Here is an 18,140-nt window from a genome sequence, read left to right as displayed (position 1 = left end):
AACAGTCAGTATGAAAGAATATTAGTTCATACCCAATATATCTCAGCGGAACAAACCAAAATTCAGTGGAAAACTCATTATGTAGATTTATACATTGTTTGTCACAGGGTTAATATCCCCCACAAATTGATTTAGTTGTTGTTTTTGTTAATGAACAAAATCAGTTCTTAATGATTTCCTCAAATCAATGTGTTTGATTGTTAATGCTTTCCCTCAAATCAATGTGTGTTTGATTATATAGAGTGAGGAATCAGCTGTCTGTATGGTCAGTTTACTCCACTTTTAACAAGATTGTTTTGCTATAAATGCAGCAGAATGAATTGATCTTTCCTAATTGCATTTACCAACGCACTTGCATGATTAGAACAAGAAAGTTACATCTGTGTGATTTTCAATTCTATTTTTTGATGATTCTTTTTATTATGTTTAATGGTTTTGCTTTTATAGACAATTCTATGATGAAATGATATCTAACTATATAATAATTAATCAATAATAATTTAATATTGTTTGTCATCCTTTAAACAGTAATTAAGATTTCATATTTAATTGTTACAGATGACAATGGGCAGGCTTGAGGACATCCCACCATTCCCTGAACCTGAAGGCACCATGTTGAAAAACCATCTCAGACAGGTGAGCAATGCCTTTATTAAGATAGTTACTCAGGTTGTTGACCGGGAATCTGGAGATCAGGTGATGTGACATAAAGGGTATAATAATGAGAGATACACGATTTAACACTGCATGCAGCTTAAAATAGATGAAATATCCTTTTACCTCTCTGGTAATCAATGAAACAGGTTTTCAAAGTCTTTCTACATTGTAATTATCTAGTCATTGATGTTTTGAAACTATAAAGTAGCTATAAACAGGATCATTAAATCTTATCAAGATATATTTCACAAAAGTGCAGAGCATAATTAATATGCAGAGCAGAACTCTTGGCTTCATTATAGATGGTGTATGATAGGGATAATTTTCTATTTCTGTTTCCTGTGTGACTACTAAGTGGTTTTTGGGAAGTTTTAATCAGCAAATATTTCAGGTTTATAATGTTCTCCTAAAAATGTTGATTTATGTGTTATTGAGACTACAGATGTTAAAAACATTAAGATTGATGAAGAAAACTTTAATGTTGGAGTGATAACCAACTTTCTTTATTTACACGTCTGGTAAACAGCCTCGCATCATCAATTGTAACTGGATAAACAGCATCATCATTATGCAATAAACATGACAGAATTGCACATTAACATGTTTATTTTAAATCTTATCACTCATAATATATTGTTTAGCACTGCTGATGTTCAGAACATTGTGTGTGGTACATTCATGATTTATCACAGCTAAAGAAGAAATTATACATGACAGTTTTTCTGATATCTGTTATCTATAATTTATAGCCTAATTAAGAATTCAAAGCAAGCAAAATGTGAGTAGCACTTGAAAAGTTTTAATATATAATTATACTGATAGTTATTTCAGATGTAGGAATTTCAGATGTAGGAAGCCGATCCACTTGCCTGTAAATCTCAAACAGTGTTACAGTGTAAATCCATAAAATATATACAGATTATAATGCTTGGCTAAATGTCTAAACATCTCTCCCTGTACATTACAGAGATTTGTCTATACCTATACAGATAACAAATAATCTGATCTTGGCTTTGATACAGAGAACACAGAATCTAGTCTGGTCTTTAATACAGAGAATTTGAACACAGAATCTAGTCTATACTTAAATACATAATAATAATAATAATAATAATATCTTTTATTTATCCAGGGTTACATATTTAGACAATGTCTAGTTTACAACATGGCCCTGCATGTACAGAGAAGAGCGAATCGATCTAGTCTATACTTCAATACCTATACAGAGAACAGAGAATCGAACCAGTCTAGACTTAAATACAGAAAGCATAAAATCTAGTCAATGATTGTTCAGAGAACAGAATCTAGTCTAGACTTGTACAGAGAACACAAAATAAAGTCTAGACTTTGATACAGAGAACACAGAATCTAGTCTAGACTTTTACAGAGAACACAGAATCTAGTCTAGACTTTTACAGAGAACACAGAATCTAGTCTAGACTTATACAGAGAACACGTACATAATCTAATCTAGACTTTAATACAGAGAACACAGAATCTAGTCTAGACTTATACAGAGAACACATAATCTAGTCTAAACTTGTACAGAGAACACAGAATCTAGTCTAGACTTGTACAGAGAACACAGAATCTAGTCTAGACTTGTACAGAGAACACATAATCTAGTCTAGACTTTAATACAGAGAACACAGAATCTATAGTCTAGACTTGTACAGAGAACACAGAATCTAGTCTAGACTTGTACAGAGAACACAGAATCTAGTCTAGACTTGTACAGAGAACACAAAATAAAGTCTAGACTTTGATACAGAGAACACAGAATCTAGTCTAGACTTTTACAGAGAACACAGAATCTAGTCTAGACTTTTACAGAGAACACAGAATCTAGTCTAGACTTTTACAGAGAACACAGAATCTAGTCTAGACTTTTACAGAGAACACATAATCTTGTCTAGACTTTAATACAGAGAACACAGAATCTAGTCTAGACTTGTACAGAGAACACAGAATCTAGTCTAGACTTGTACAGAGAACACAGAATCTAGTCTAGACTTTAATACAGAGAACACAGAATCTAGTCTAGACTTGTACGGAGAACACAGAATCTAGTCTAGACTTTAATACAGAGAACACAGAATCTAGTCTAGACTTTAATACAGAGAACACAGAATCTAGTTTAGACTTGTACAGAGAACACAGAATCTAGTCTAGACTTGTACAGAGAATACAGAATCTAGTCTAGACTTGTACAGAGAACACAGAATCTAGTCTAGACTTTAATACAGAGAACACAGAATCTAGTTTAGACTTGTACAGAGAACACAGAATCTAGTTTAGACTTTAATACAGAGAACACAGAATCTAGTTTAGACTTGTACAGATAATACAGAATCTAGTTTAGATTTTAATACAGAGAACACAGAATCTAGTCTAGACTTTAATACAGAGAACACAGAATCTAGTTTAGACTTTAATACGTAGAGAACACAGAATCTAGTCTAGACTTGTACAGAGAACACAGAATCTAGTCTAGACTTTTACAGAGAATACAGAATCTAGTTTAGACTTTAATACGTAGAGAACACAGAATCTAGTCTAGACTTTAATACAGAGAACACAGAATCTAGTTTAGACTTGTACAGATAATACAGAATCTAGTTTAGATTTTAATACAGAGAACACAGAATCTAGTCTAGACTTTAATACAGAGAACACAGAATCTAGTTTAGACTTTAATACGTAGAGAACACAGAATCTAGTCTAGACTTGTACAGAGAACACAGAATCTAGTCTAGACTTTTACAGAGAATACAGAATCTAGTTTAGACTTTAATACGTAGAGAACACAGAATCTAGTTTAGACTTTAATACAGAGAACACAGAATCTAGTCTAGACTTTAATACAGAGAACACAGAAGTAGTTTAGAGTTTAATACAGAGAACACAGAATCTTGTCTTGATTTATACAACGAACACAAATCTAGTCAAGTCTAACCTTATGGTGATGGAGAACATATTAAAGGAACAAATAAGTTTTAATGTGTTCCAAACCACGTGTGAAGACATGCAAACCAAACTAGAGAAAGTATCTTATCCAAAATAACAATATATGCCTAGCTATGACATCTGTTTGATCAATAAAATCACCATAGTATATCATTAATGAAATATACATAGAATGACAGATCAGTGTGTCTTAACAGCCTGAGTGTATGTGTGATATTTGGTGAAGTGTCAGTGGCAGATGGCCCTGTACCATTTGGCCATCATGGGGGCACACTTCATCAAGGATGGTAATGTACAGCCAAGTTACTGTATGGGAGCTGGCTTCTACAAGCATAGAACTGAGCCATGTACATGTGAATTATAGTGGTTACAATGTTAAGCCTTTATAATCTCAGTTTTAAGACATTTTCTAAAACTATCAAAAAGATATATACCTACATGTCCAGAATCTCACAATTATTAGCTCACTGGTTACTAGTAACCGTGAGCTAATGCTGTACCTCCGGTGTCGGCGTCGGCGTCCCACCCCACTTTAAAGTTTTGGAATCAGTTTTTGGAAAGCTTGTAAGTCCAAAAGTATACACCTCACCCCCATTTCTAATTTTGTTTATACATTCATTAGAGGTCTAGGAGTGATGTTATGTCAAAATTGTGCAGAAAAAAGTTTCGCATTTTACCATTTTGTAGACTTAATTTTGATGGCACCAAAACCCGCTTAAAGATTTTGGGGTCAGTTTTTGGAAAGCTTGTAAATCCACACCCTTCTAATTTGGTTTATTCATCCATTAGAGGTCTAGGAGCGATATTATGTGACATACAATTTCAAAATGACATGCTTATACATACATAAAAAATGAATGCATAGTGTGATTACTGCCGCCAGTGAGCTTTCGCAATCATTGATTGCACTTATTAATGAACTGCCTTGCTATAGGTAGTTTTATAGTCATTATAAATCAGCATACAATGTAATATTTTGCCTGTTGTGTTATAAGTTTTCTACAAATTTAAGCAAGGCAGTTCAATGCTATATATTTAAGGGATTTTGAATATTTGATCTTTATTAACATAAAATTTGATTCCTTCCTATGTAACCCCATTTCTGTAGATATGATTCATTTCCCTATAAATTTTGTGTCTAAGATGCTGTTGATATGTATGATGCACAGCAATAATGTTTTCTGTAACACTTCGCCTGAAACAGCAAGTTTAAAATGTGTGACCTACCTTAGATTCAAAAGCATTTCCTACAGTTATCATTGATTTTCCTTGTCAGAACATTATTGTTAGGTCTCTAAAGAGATTTTAAACATGAGATACCCTACACATAATGGTCTTTTGAAATGTTACATGTAAAAAGATCGGTAAGGATCAGACTTTGGAAGGTTAACCAATGATGTGTCGGTCCTATATAGCTAGTGGTCCATATATATATTCCCTAGCATGCTGGTACCTGTCTATACAACTACATACACTGATACATGTTCCAGAGTTAACCAGACTTAAATCAATTATTCAGTATTTAGATCACAATCATAACTAGGGCCGGGACGATACACTGCTGCACCGGTGGATCACGATCTCTATGTATACGATACCAATATCAATCCAAATGTAATTTTTTACGATACCTATATCGATCCTGTGTCTTGCTCTTGTTGTTTATTTGTTTAATACATAAATGCATTTTCTTCGGAAAAGACTTAAATTCAAATTAAACGACAATTGTCAAAAACAAGTGTTATCGATTTCCGGGAAACCGATTGGTTGAGGCCGGCTGCAGTAGGCCAATCAGAAAGCGTTTGACAAATACTCGTTCACAACAAACCAAACATCATGGCGAACAACTGGGTAGCTTTGAAATCGCCTCTCAGATCAAAATCTATGGTTTCTTTATGTATCGCGATATGTATCGGATTGTAGCTCTTAAGTATCGTGATACATTTCGGATCGGGGCATCACTGTATCGTCCCAGCCCTATAACCCTGTCTTGCACCTAGGTGAAGCATTGTCAGTACGTGCCAAAAGTATGTCACTCTGACCTACATTTTGACCTTTGATCTACATCAAAGAAAATGTTTCTCCACACTCTTATCTCCTACACTACTTGTCACTAAAACTTCAAACTTGGGGTATAGTGTATGTTCACCTGTTAAGGTGACATGTCATGTACCAATGTAGGTCAGCATTTCGGACTTTGGCCTACATCAGAGAAAAAAGTTTTATCTGGGCTCAGAGTATCTCCTACCCCTCTTCTCATTGGAATTTCATACTTGAGGCATGGGTTCACCTAGATGAGGTGGTGTGTCATGAACCAGAAGAAGGTCTTTTGCTGTCTGACCTATATTTTGACCTGTGGCCTATATAAAAAGAAATATTTGTCTGGGCTCTATCTCCTAAATCTCTTGTAACTAGAACGTCATACTTGAAGCATATGTTCACCTAGGTCAGGCATTGTGTCATTATTGAAAGTAGTTATTTCACACTGATCTATATTTTCACCCTCAATTAAAGAAAAACTTAAATTGTAGGATCATGGGGTCCAACTCCTACAATACGTGTCACTGAAACTTCTGACTTGAGACATTCAGAACTTCTATTATTGCCTTCTGGAATAAGTGATATTCCTAATTTTATTGACATAAATACCACTTAATATGTTACTGAATTATTGAATTTTATGCTATTACCACCTCCCAAGAGTGAATTATTGTTAAAAGTTTTGCATTTAACTTGTTAGTGTTACACATGTCCGTGGCGTCGCACTGCGTTGCGTTCCATCATAAAATAAAATATTAAATATTGATATCATAGATTTATTTTTCAGGCTCTGGCTAGTATGAGTATGACACCACAGCCAATCAAAAACCTGGATGCCCTCGCTCAGAACCCAGACACCATGAAAAGACGAGAAAGTTTCTCATCACAAACAGGGTTCAATCCACTGATTTATGGAAACGATGTTGATTCTGTTGATGTGGCAACACGCGTGGCAATGGTAGGTTGCTCCTTAAATATCAAGTGTTCAAGGTTTAATTTTAATGCTTAGTTTAAAGAACAATTTTAGTAAGCGTATTTTGCTGAACGAAATAATCAAATATCTGAGTTATTGAGTTTTATTATACAATCAATTACTTGCTGGTGAATTTTGTTTAATTTGTTATATTACCAAAGTTAGCTCAAGGTATTGTTCAATACACAGTAAAACAGAGGTCAATATCGGTTAATTGGTATTCACTATATCTAAGTATTGATTAGATAAGTATAAACCTTTTCTAGTGCTTACTATCTCAAGGTAAGGCCAATGAAAATCCATTTCTGTTCAAAGAATACATACAAATTGACCAATGCAAATGTTTTTTTATGATACACACAAGCACACATGCATGACCAATGAAAAGTCTTTTGTGACCTTAGAATACGTACTGGACCAATAAAAAAACCTTTTCTGATATATACAAGTAACATACTGGAGCAATGAAAAACCTTTTCTGATATATACAAGCAATATACTGGACCAATGAAAAACCTTTTCTGATACATACAAACACATAAGGACCAATCAAAAAAAAGTTCTGATGCATAAAAAATACAATTTAAAACATCTAAGACTCATATTCATGCACATGCATGTCTAATCACAAAGTGTTTCTGTTACATAATGGTTTTAATTCATTTCTTTTAATCACATTTAAAATATCACAAGCATAGGATATACAGGTCAAGATTTAAAAGGGCTATGCCATTTCTATTGGGAGCAATTAGACCTGAAAACATAGTTGTTTAAATATCATGTAGTACGTAATACTGTCACACTCTCATTAAGGCCCACACAAAGCTGATCTATATGGTTTAAACACATCACTCTCTCATACTCTACTGTACTCAAAGTGCACCATCTCAGAATTGGCAGGAAGTTTATTGGTGTTTACAGGCATTTGATTGCTTCTTTTGCTTTCTGACATTTCGCTGAAGACATTATGTAATTTGATTTACTATCTATGCGTTAGGTGAGTGGCTTAGAAATCTGTTTTGGTATTGATAGTTACTATTTATGGTCATGAGCCACCCTTCCTTTCCCTGAAGGTCAGGATGTACTGGGTATACTGGACACAGTTTAAAGCCTTTCTCCCTTTATTATCTTGTAACCTTTTAATGTTGTCCAAAGCTATTCACAACTGGTTTCGACTACTCTCAATTTACAGGACAAATTGGGTGACTGTGTGTGTAGTAGGAGAATAGTTACTTTGCTGAAATTGATAGAAGATGAAGCACTGCAAATTACCATTACTGCACATCATATTGCAGCAGTGTAGATATCAAGACATTAGTTTATGTACTAGCTGTAATCATTGACAATTAGTATTTTACTACTATGATAATTAATAACCTCTTATGACAGGGACTATTAAGAAGGCCTGTCCATCATTCTGCACAGCAGACTAAAATGATATGTCTATAATCGGAGTAATTGTAAGTGGATTATAACCCTGTATCAATTCCCTGTTCAATCTTAGTTGATTTCATTTGTTATGAAGACATTTATCTTTAGCAAGTTACTGAGGCAAATTTACTGCTATTCTTGGAGATCATTCATTACAAATCAGCCAAGCTTAAACGGAATAACAATAGGTGAAATAATGAGAAAAAATTAAATTAGGAAAACTAATATCAATGTATTTTAAGTATTCTTTATCAGGTGTGTTTTCATTTGACAAAAATGAGTGCACAAAAAAATGATTTTATATATATATATAAAAAAAAACTTATCACCCCAAATACCCTTATTGAAAAGCTCTTTCAGATATATTCATTGTTAAATGAACTTCAACATTTCCCATCTGCAGAATTTTTCACTCCAGTTGAAGACAATGTAATCGCTATTTTTCAGAAAGTTTAGCAATAGTATATAACCAAAATAAACGCTCAAATACTAATTTATAAAAGTTACCCAAACTTGTGCCAACAACAATCACTCCAAGTGACACTGTATACGTGTCAATAAGGAATGTCACAGTTTACGGAGATAACAATCAACTGCGGATCTAAATATCACGGTTTGGTTCATATATTCTGTTTTTTGGTCAATGGTCCTGAATAAGTATGTCATAGTTGTTTGGTGGCAGCAGAAAGAATGTATTATTTATGTTAAATCTCGATCAAACACGACATTGACCCTGTTCTATGTAGTCGTTAAATGATAAGTATGATTTTGTTCTTCGGGATTGTTTGACACGGCAACGTTGACAAAGAATTTCGTGTCATAAACAGTCTCAGTGCACAAGACTAACTGTACTGGACATGTGTATAAACACAAATTAAACATTTCTCAGGATTTACCTCCTCGATCAATCAGTGTTCAATCCAGGATTTGCACAAAGAGGGCCAGTTCGGCTCACAGTGTTAAAAAGGGGGCCTATTCATAGGAAATGGGTCCACATAATAGTGTCATATCTAAAACACACAACAAAGATGAAAAAACTTTTTACTGTTTAATGTGAGAAGTAACTTACACTTTTTTCTGTTCCATTTCATTTTCCGGAATTTTGCCCAGCCTTTTGTCTGGCCTACTTGCAGTGGCTGCATGAACTAACTGAAGGAATTTCACCCCTTCTCTCTCAGAAAGTCTCCCACTTTTTTGTTTTCCTATTGGAAGTAATCGGATATTTGTTTGATATTGCTGCCATGAATCCTGCTTCATTGGCTACAACTTTCGCTTCGGAATCTGAATCACCTGAACGTTTGTTTTGGACGCAATAATGATACTGATTATAAGCCTTGTTTTGAACATGCTTCCTCACTTCCTGTGTAAACACTACGGAGAGACGTTGATCATAAAAAGACTCGGAGACTAATAAATCTTTTCACGTTCAGCATATTAGAGTGCAGAAATAAGTATAAACCATCTCAAAAAATGTCATTTCAATGTGCTGGCTTGACCCGGCTGTGTTTTGAAATTGCGCCGTTTGAATTACAAAAGGGTCATTGACGCAATGGCGCAACCTTGATTGAACACTGATCAATATTATCATACTGTACATGTACTTTATTTTCAACCTAAAAAAAAGAAAATTACCATACTTTCATATCTGATAAAGCCTGTAGTATTAAAGCTTGGAGCCAATAATGTGATGAGATGGCATTCTTCATTTTGTTGATTATCTAAAGGTTGAAACAAATTAACATTTTCATAGTGTGTACTTTTTGGTCAAAACATTTAGCTTTTCAGTACTTTAATTAATGCTTAATAAAGGCTCTAATCAAATTTTCTACTTTTATCTTTTTAGATTAGATTTTTCAACTCTTCAAATACACTGGGAAATTTCACAGAACACACAAGAACGCTGCGACTTTATCCTCGACCAGTGGTGGCCTTTCAGATGTATAGCTTCTTAAAGTCTCGACCATCTCGTACCCACTTTACCGCAAGGCTAGCACGCACACAGGTAATATTGATAAATACACACATCTAAGATCTCAAATATCAGAGATTCGGTTTGTATACTTAGTCTAGTTTTTGTTTACATCTGTATAATTGTCATCACACCAGATAATGCAGGATAGCCCAGGAAAATCACTAAAATTTCTCCTAAATCCTGATTTGGTACAACCTCCTGAATCGGGATTCAATTTATCCTGGATTTGAACAGTCGTCCCTCATAACACTTTTGAAAACTCACTTTGATCCTGGCCTGATTATGTAAACAAAAGACCCCCATCACCTCACTAAGGAACAGAGACCGTTGGATTACGTTCATAACTCATTCTATTATAGATTACTGTTTTTATATGATGGTTTATCATTGACAGTATGTGTCTGCCATGTAATATACCAATCTACCGTGAACTGTTCAAATAGTGTTCATGTAACATACTACCGATCTTTCTTTCAGTTATATCGTGTAGTTTTCAGATGGTGTTTCTTTTAGAAAGGCAGCTTGCCGTGTGAAGGAACTGCATGCCATGTTACTCACAGCACAGTTTGGTACCACCGTGCAGTTTTGGTATAAAAGTTCAGTTTTAAGTATTGTTTGCCTCAGGCTACGCCCGCCGTACGCGCTGCCTCCTACTTTACAGCAGCAGACAGCAAGTGACAACCTTTATTCCCCTTCATAAGCTCAGCTCAGCGTCCAGGGGTAAAGTGGTCACCTCTGAAGGAGCAAGCATTAGTGCAGCTGCCTTACCCATAGGTAACATTTACCTGGATTAGGGTTTATAATGACTTACAATAGCTGAAAATCATTGCTATAAACTCTAAATTAACTTTATCTAAATCATATGGATAAATTTATCTATATCTATATTGTCATATTTTATTTTGATTAAGTGTCAGCAATACGGAAGTGATGAATACATAGAAAGTATTGTATTCAAGATGGCATGGACTTTGCTTTTAGACCTATTGGTCTTAGAATGACAATTGTCACTGCATATGATACACCTGTGATTTAACTAGAATGTATGGAATTCCTTCAGTAACAAATCAGTTACTAGACTTCAACCTGTCTTTTATGAATCGCCTGTACATAAATGAGATTAACAAGAATGAAAAGCATGATATTATACTGTTTTTAGCCCACCATCATCAGATGGTGGGCTATTCACACTGAGGGCCCTAGACCGTTCAATTACGTTAAAAAAACGTTCTGTTTTATACAATCGTTGATTTATGACAATCTAGTGTTGATTCTTCAAATCAGTGTTCACCCCTCCCGGTACACTGTTCATTTGATATTCTAGCGATCATTCTTCAAGTGTCACCGTTCAGTAATCAGAAAGTATCTATTTTTCACGGACAGCGTTCTCGCGTGAAGGAACCGTGTATACCTCGCGGATGCTGTTCTGTTTGCAGGTCTACCGCTGAATATTGAATTCGAGTGTTCAGTCTTACGAAATCATTCAGTTCTCGCGAACCACCGTTCAGTTTTCGGCATACTGTTCAGTTTTGGCAACACCATAAAGTTTTCATGACCCACCATTCAGTTTTTCCGTCACTGAGCAGTTTAAAGTTTTGTTAGCCTCGGGCTAATCTATCGACCAGCAACGCCAGCACAGCCAGCCATACGCGCTGCCTCCTACTTTACCTGGACAGCAGTCATGCGTGACGACCTATCTCAGATCAGCGCCGAGGGAAAAGGGGTCATCTCGGCACGCCCGCTTTTCAGTGACGCTGCCATACCACAGGTAAAAATTATAACTGGGCTATGATTCTACAACTACTGAAAATTACTCAAAATCATTGTTGTATACTCTTCACTATCTAATCGTATGACTTCACCTATACCGTCATATTTCATGTACATCGATATACAATTATATATACACACATTATTTTGATTGCACATTGGCAATGCATGTGTCGTTTTCAAGATAGTAAAAACTTTGCAATTATTCATATTGGTCTTCAAATGATAATGTTAAATGCAAACAATGAACCCGTGATAGAAATAGAATGCATGAAATTGAATTATATGCGTAACAATCGTCCGTCTTACAGTATTCGCGCATGAAATGACTGATACCAGGCCTAATGAAATAACAATCAAACAGATCACTGTGTATCGCCATACTACATAAGACATATCGTTCTATTCATTATTGTTTCTTCTTTTTTACAACAATCAGATAACTAATCAAACCGGTCGCATATGTTCAAAATACCTGGTGTGTAGCGAGCCGTGAACGGCTTCACCCTTGCCACACAGTGACAAATAAACAGATTATGGGATTAACTGCCTGGACTAGGAGGTTGTTAAAAGTAATCTTTTGTTTACTAATTAGGGCATTGACAGGTCAGAATGATACCCATTGATCACTTTCTAGCAGCTGCCGATGTCACCCCTTTTGAGAGATTGTATTTTATTTTTTATTCACTTTAAGCCTTGCGGCCCACAGTATTACAGCAAAAACAAAATAATGCCATGTGCATGTACAATAAGGATATCAAAAACATATACAAAATGTTAAGTTTAAGAGGAAAAAATAATCTACATTGTACAAGACAAGAAAGAATTTTTTTTTTTTTTTAAGCAAGTAATAGTTCGAACTCTGGCTGTTTATTACTGACACCATTTCGGATAGTTCGAACTTGTCATATGAAGAACCAGAGATTTGTATATCAGGTATATACGTCTCTGGAAGAACGTTAAGTAAGTTTTTTTTTCCAGTAAACTCCATTGAAAGCTCGCGACGACTCGACCACGATGACCGGCCCAGAAAAAATGCCAAGATTTAAATTTGATCAACAAGCACGTTTAGGTTATTAGATTGTATGCGTGATCATTAGAATGCGTCCGTGATTTAATATATGCCACATCTTTTAGCGTTAATTAAGGTTATTTTTACATTCCAAAATACACCACTCACGAGACAGCCGATTGCAAATTTAGACCCCGGCAATGTATAAATAACATGCAATATTTGTATTCGTGCGGTATGGCCACCGAAGAAATCGTACATGTATTTTCACATATAACTAGTGTTCATGATGATTATTTAATTGTGACTTGGACATCCCTTAAGTATTGCCAATCAAGGTATTACCTGAAAACCTGCGACTTCACGCTAGGTAAGCAGGCCACGCGAGGTGTCGCTTGCCGTAAAGTTGAAAGGATCGGCTGCCCGACCGTGCCGAGTGACGTGAAGAGCATTCATATCCAAGCAATTGAACGTGTACATTTAAAATTTTGTAAATTATTACTTGGATTAAAAAACAGTACTCCAAATTACATGATATATGGGGAGTTAGGTATTACCCCACTTGCAATATCAGTTAAAACAAGATTAATATCATATTGGTCACAGTTGACACATTCTAAAGATAGTAAATATAATATAACTTTATACAAACTCCTTTGTTACTGTCATCATATTGAAAATAGACCTGTTACATATGTCAGTTTTGTTAAATCTATACTTAACGAATGTGGAATGAGCTATTTATGGAATAATGGATTAGACATGTTATTAAGCTAAGAGTAAATGACCAGTACTTACAGAACTGGGAGAGTGATATTAATAACTCATCAAAATCTATATGTTAAGGAATTTTTAAAAATAATTTTAATTTTGAAGATTATTTAGATATTTTAGATGATAAAGACAGGATCACTCTTTGTAAATTTCGAACAACTAATCATAAATTTATTGTTGAAACATGTAGATGGCAACAGATTGAATATACTGATAGAAAATGTCCACATTGCATTAGTCAACAGATTGGTGATGAATTTCATTACTTACTTGAATGTACAAAGTTAGCTACAGAAAGAAATTTGTATATAGACAAGTATTTTTGGTTACGACCGAATGTAATTAAATTTAATGAACTTATGAATGCTACAAATATAAAAACACTTAAAAAATTGTGTACATTTATAAGAATAATCAATAATATTATTTGTCCTCCTTAAAACAAGTTATGTATATTATGAAAGTGCTGTATATCTACAAACGAAAACTACACGAATAATGATTGTATATAATATTGTAAATATGTTTTCTCTATGCATTATGTTTGAAAAGAGAAATAAACCAATTTGAATTTGAATATCCAGTCAAAACAATCCACAGGTGTCTCAATCAGTGATGGATAAATTTGCAGGTATCAACTATATTTGGTAGATAATACGACTGGGCATATTTAAAAGCAGACATATTAATGTTACCAACATATATCGCCTATTGTTACAGTAGTGCTTTCGTAAACGCAACAGGTTATGTAGACTACTTTTGATGCATTAAATAGACCATTTATTACAATAACATAGTTATAGTTTCTGATTCAGATAAAAAATATAACCATGCAAAAATTATACTGTACAAATGTTTAACCAGGAACATATAATTTTCAACATATAACGGGCGGTTCCATCTTACAGATTTTCAATTATAACGGGCCGTATGCATGCATCATCTACTTAATATTCTTTTATAACGTGTCAAATGAAACAAGTATTATCTTATTAATTTTCTATTATAACGGGTCGTATAACAAGTTTCCGTAATTCCGGTCCGGGCTCCGTGCCGGATGTCGTTACTAGGCTCATCTCCACACATGTAAACAAAATGGCGGATTTGAATTTCAGGGACGTGTAAAATCTGCTGAAATAATGCAGGTAATCTTAGACCAATGCATTTATCATTTGTATCATAGTAAGAGAACATATCCATCTACATGTTTGCTTCATGGCGACTGATAGACAGCTGTCTATGACCGACGGCTCGCCCATTTTCGTCAAAACAAATGATGCGGTACATTGTCTTGAAAACACAGGTAACAGTTATTGTGCCGGGCCCCGATAGGGGATTATTTTGGTTACAAGAGGGGTTTGTAATTTATATACATATATTATATATATATATATATATTTATATAATACATTTCCTGTTCTGTGTTTAATATTTAAACAACTAGTATTGCAAACCACAGCTTCGATAATAAGCGACTTTAATTTAGGACCGGAAAATGCGTTTATAATGATGCTTCTGATTATGTGATGTTTTAAATCATTCTTAAAGTTTGATTTTTTTTTATCAAATTTCCCGTTATCATAACAGATAATCGGAAGTATATGACAAGTGCAGACAAAGATGCACAAGTAAATTATTTTTGATTTTTGTGAATTGGTCATTAAGTTTCTTCTGTGTGAATTTGACTTATGATACACCCATGGTTGCTTACAGAATTGTTTGGCATTTATTTAAAATTATACATTTATTCATAACTCGACCTGGAAAAGATAACAATTATAAACTCCAGATGTTAAGATTTTAAGGCTGAACATATAACCATAATGAAATTTTCTAATATTATTTCCTATCGTATAATTCCTTAAGTTCTGGTTTTTACTAGCCTTAACACAGACATATTCAGATTATATATTGAATGATGTATATCTTGTGTTGACAAACTAGAAAGTGAAAGTACAGTTTTTGATTGAGCTGATCATGACACCCTGACGAGTTCCTTTTTTGAGAATTGTAAACTTTTTTTTTCAACAATTAAGGAATAATTAAGTTATGTGTATATTATCAATCACTTGTTGGCCCAAGATAGAAGGGCGTGAGGACTTCTACAATGAAGGGGAAACAAGACTACCTGGGGAAAACACATGTAGTTGAGCAGGTGACCCATACAATGTACCTTATCGCCTACATAAAAGTCAAAAGAGTTACCAGTGGAATTACCACAGTGTTGTCCAACCATCCAACAAGTTTATCAATGTAACTACCTGGGTAACAGAAAAAAATAAAATTAGGAAAGGTTTCAGCTTACCGCAACACATACTATAAGACATTTTAGGGAACAAATGTCAGGGGTCTCATATCAGACACTTAAAATGCTGAAAATCTGGTGCTAGGACTTGGGGGAGGGGGGTATATTTTTACTTTTCATTTGATGGACTTGAAATATCTTTTGATGTCTATAGTTTTTACACTCATTTAAAGTCTTAATTTACTTTAATACTGAGTAATAAAAATGTATTATTTATTAACAGAGGGTTTGAAAAAAAATTTACATTTTCTTTAGAATTTAATCTATGGTATTGATTGTGTGATGACAAATACAAAAAGGTAAACTTTAATAACTTGACTTTCAATAATATCCAATATTTACAGTTTGTTGACTTTTTTTAGTTTTCTTTATGGGCTATTTCACTTATATTATAGGGATTAAATCCTTGTGGTGAGGTTCAAAATATATTAATCACACCTACATTGATGTACAGTACTGTATATGACTTGCAAGACAAACTTTCATGAAAGTACAGAAAAGTTGAGACTCACTCGTGCGGAATAAAGAATTGAAGTGCAAGTGGAAATAACATGCATATAACTGCCATTTACATGTATTTCGAATGCAGGTCTACAACATCCTTGATTAGTCTACTCGAACAACATTCAGTTTTTCACAAAACACATCTTCAAAATCAAGGAACCATATGTACCATCTGTCTACTGCTGGTATCTTTGTTAGCACACCTGGACCGAAGGTCCGGTGAGCTTATGCCACGGCGTCCGTCCGTCGTCTGTCTGTCAACATTTGCTTCAAATCGCTACTAGTTAAAAAGTTCTTATTGGATTTTGACCAAATTTGGCCAGAAACATCCTTGGCAAAATGGGAACAGATTTTGCATAAATGGTGACTCTGACCCCTGAGGGGCCAAAGGGGCGGGGCTCAATAAGGGAAATAGAGGTATTTCCTTTAAATCGCTACTAGTCATAAAGTTATGAATGGATTTGAACCCAATTTGGTCAGAGATACCTGAGGGGGAAGAGGAACAGATTTTGCATAAATGGTGACTCTCGCCCTAAAGGGGCCAAAGGGGTGGGGCCCAATAGGGGAAATAAATGTAATTCCTTTAAATCGCTACTTGTCATAAAGTTAAGTCAGAATCTATAAACAGTAACTGTAATGTCACATGCTTGTAATTTAGATATGCACTTACCAAAGGGTTTAACATTGCACTACAAATAAACACCCACATTTTTATCCCTCTACTGTTTTTCAAGTAATGTTCAGGTAACATTTATTGTTCTCCAGAACATACGCATGTTGATACAAATATATATATTTTTAGCTCACCTGGTCCGAAGGACATAGCTGGGCTTATGCGATACCGTGGGCCTGTGGGGTCCGTTGTACGCCCGTCGTCCGTTCGTCAACAATTGACTTATTTGACTTCTTCTTGATAACCGCTGATCAGAATTTCACCAAATTTGGTCAGAAGCATCCCTATGTATAAATGATGGGGCTCATATTTGCCAGGTAGCATCACTATGGGGTGGGGATTCAAAATTGTACAAATGATGGGGCCGGCCCCTGGGGACCTCTGCGGTGGGGCCAAATGAGGTCAATCGGGCTATATTGATATTAACGACTTCTTCTCTGAAACCAAGTAATTGATATCGCTCATATTTGCCTGGGAGCATCACTATGTGGTGGGGATTCAAAATTTTACAAATGATTGAGCCAAAAGGGATCAATTTGACTAAATTGACATTTTAAGAATTACAATAAAACCAATGTTCATGTACGTCCATATAAATGCTGATGATATATTGACATAGCAATACCAGTGACAATTAATATACTTAGCATAGATCTTGTTTCATATCTCATGAAACCAGGTGAGTGATACAGGCCCTCTGGACCTCTTGTTTTGATTTGAATGAATTATTGAAATCGATTATAAAATATATATTGTTATCTAAGTTTTACATTGAAGCAGATATAGTGTATGATATATGCTTGATGGTACCAAGCAGTGTGGTATGTTAAACATGGTAAGAGTTAATTGTTGTTTGTCTTTTCGAGAGCAAAATGACTTTTTTCACTATTTGATCACATTAGAAATTATTGTCGGTCCAGCCTGACAGAACACAATTACTTTAGCCAGTGAGACAAATCCAAGCAAGAGGCGGAGTCAGTTAGGAGGTAGACCAGTAACTAACCAACTAGCTGTAGAGAGTATACATGTACACACTGGATATGTATCTGTTAAACACAAATT

General features: G+C 34.8%; 1 protein-coding gene across 1 annotated transcript in view; it reads left to right on the top strand.

Annotated features, from left to right (window-relative positions):
- The window catches only part of LOC117336066 (MAP kinase-activating death domain protein-like), a 124,622-nt gene that overhangs the window by 38,580 nt on the left and 67,902 nt on the right, over window positions 1–18,140 (top strand). The window contains 3 exon segments of the mRNA XM_033896428.1: window positions 559–636; window positions 6,452–6,622; window positions 9,912–10,070. Coding sequence (XP_033752319.1) covers window positions 559–636; window positions 6,452–6,622; window positions 9,912–10,070 — 408 coding nt within the window.

This window comes from Pecten maximus, chromosome 10 (genome assembly GCF_902652985.1).
Source record: "Pecten maximus chromosome 10, xPecMax1.1, whole genome shotgun sequence".
NCBI classification, from domain to species: Eukaryota; Metazoa; Mollusca; class Bivalvia; order Pectinida; family Pectinidae; genus Pecten; species Pecten maximus.
The sequence above is the reverse complement of the archived record's forward strand: the minus strand, read 5'-3'. Positions and strand labels throughout refer to the sequence as shown.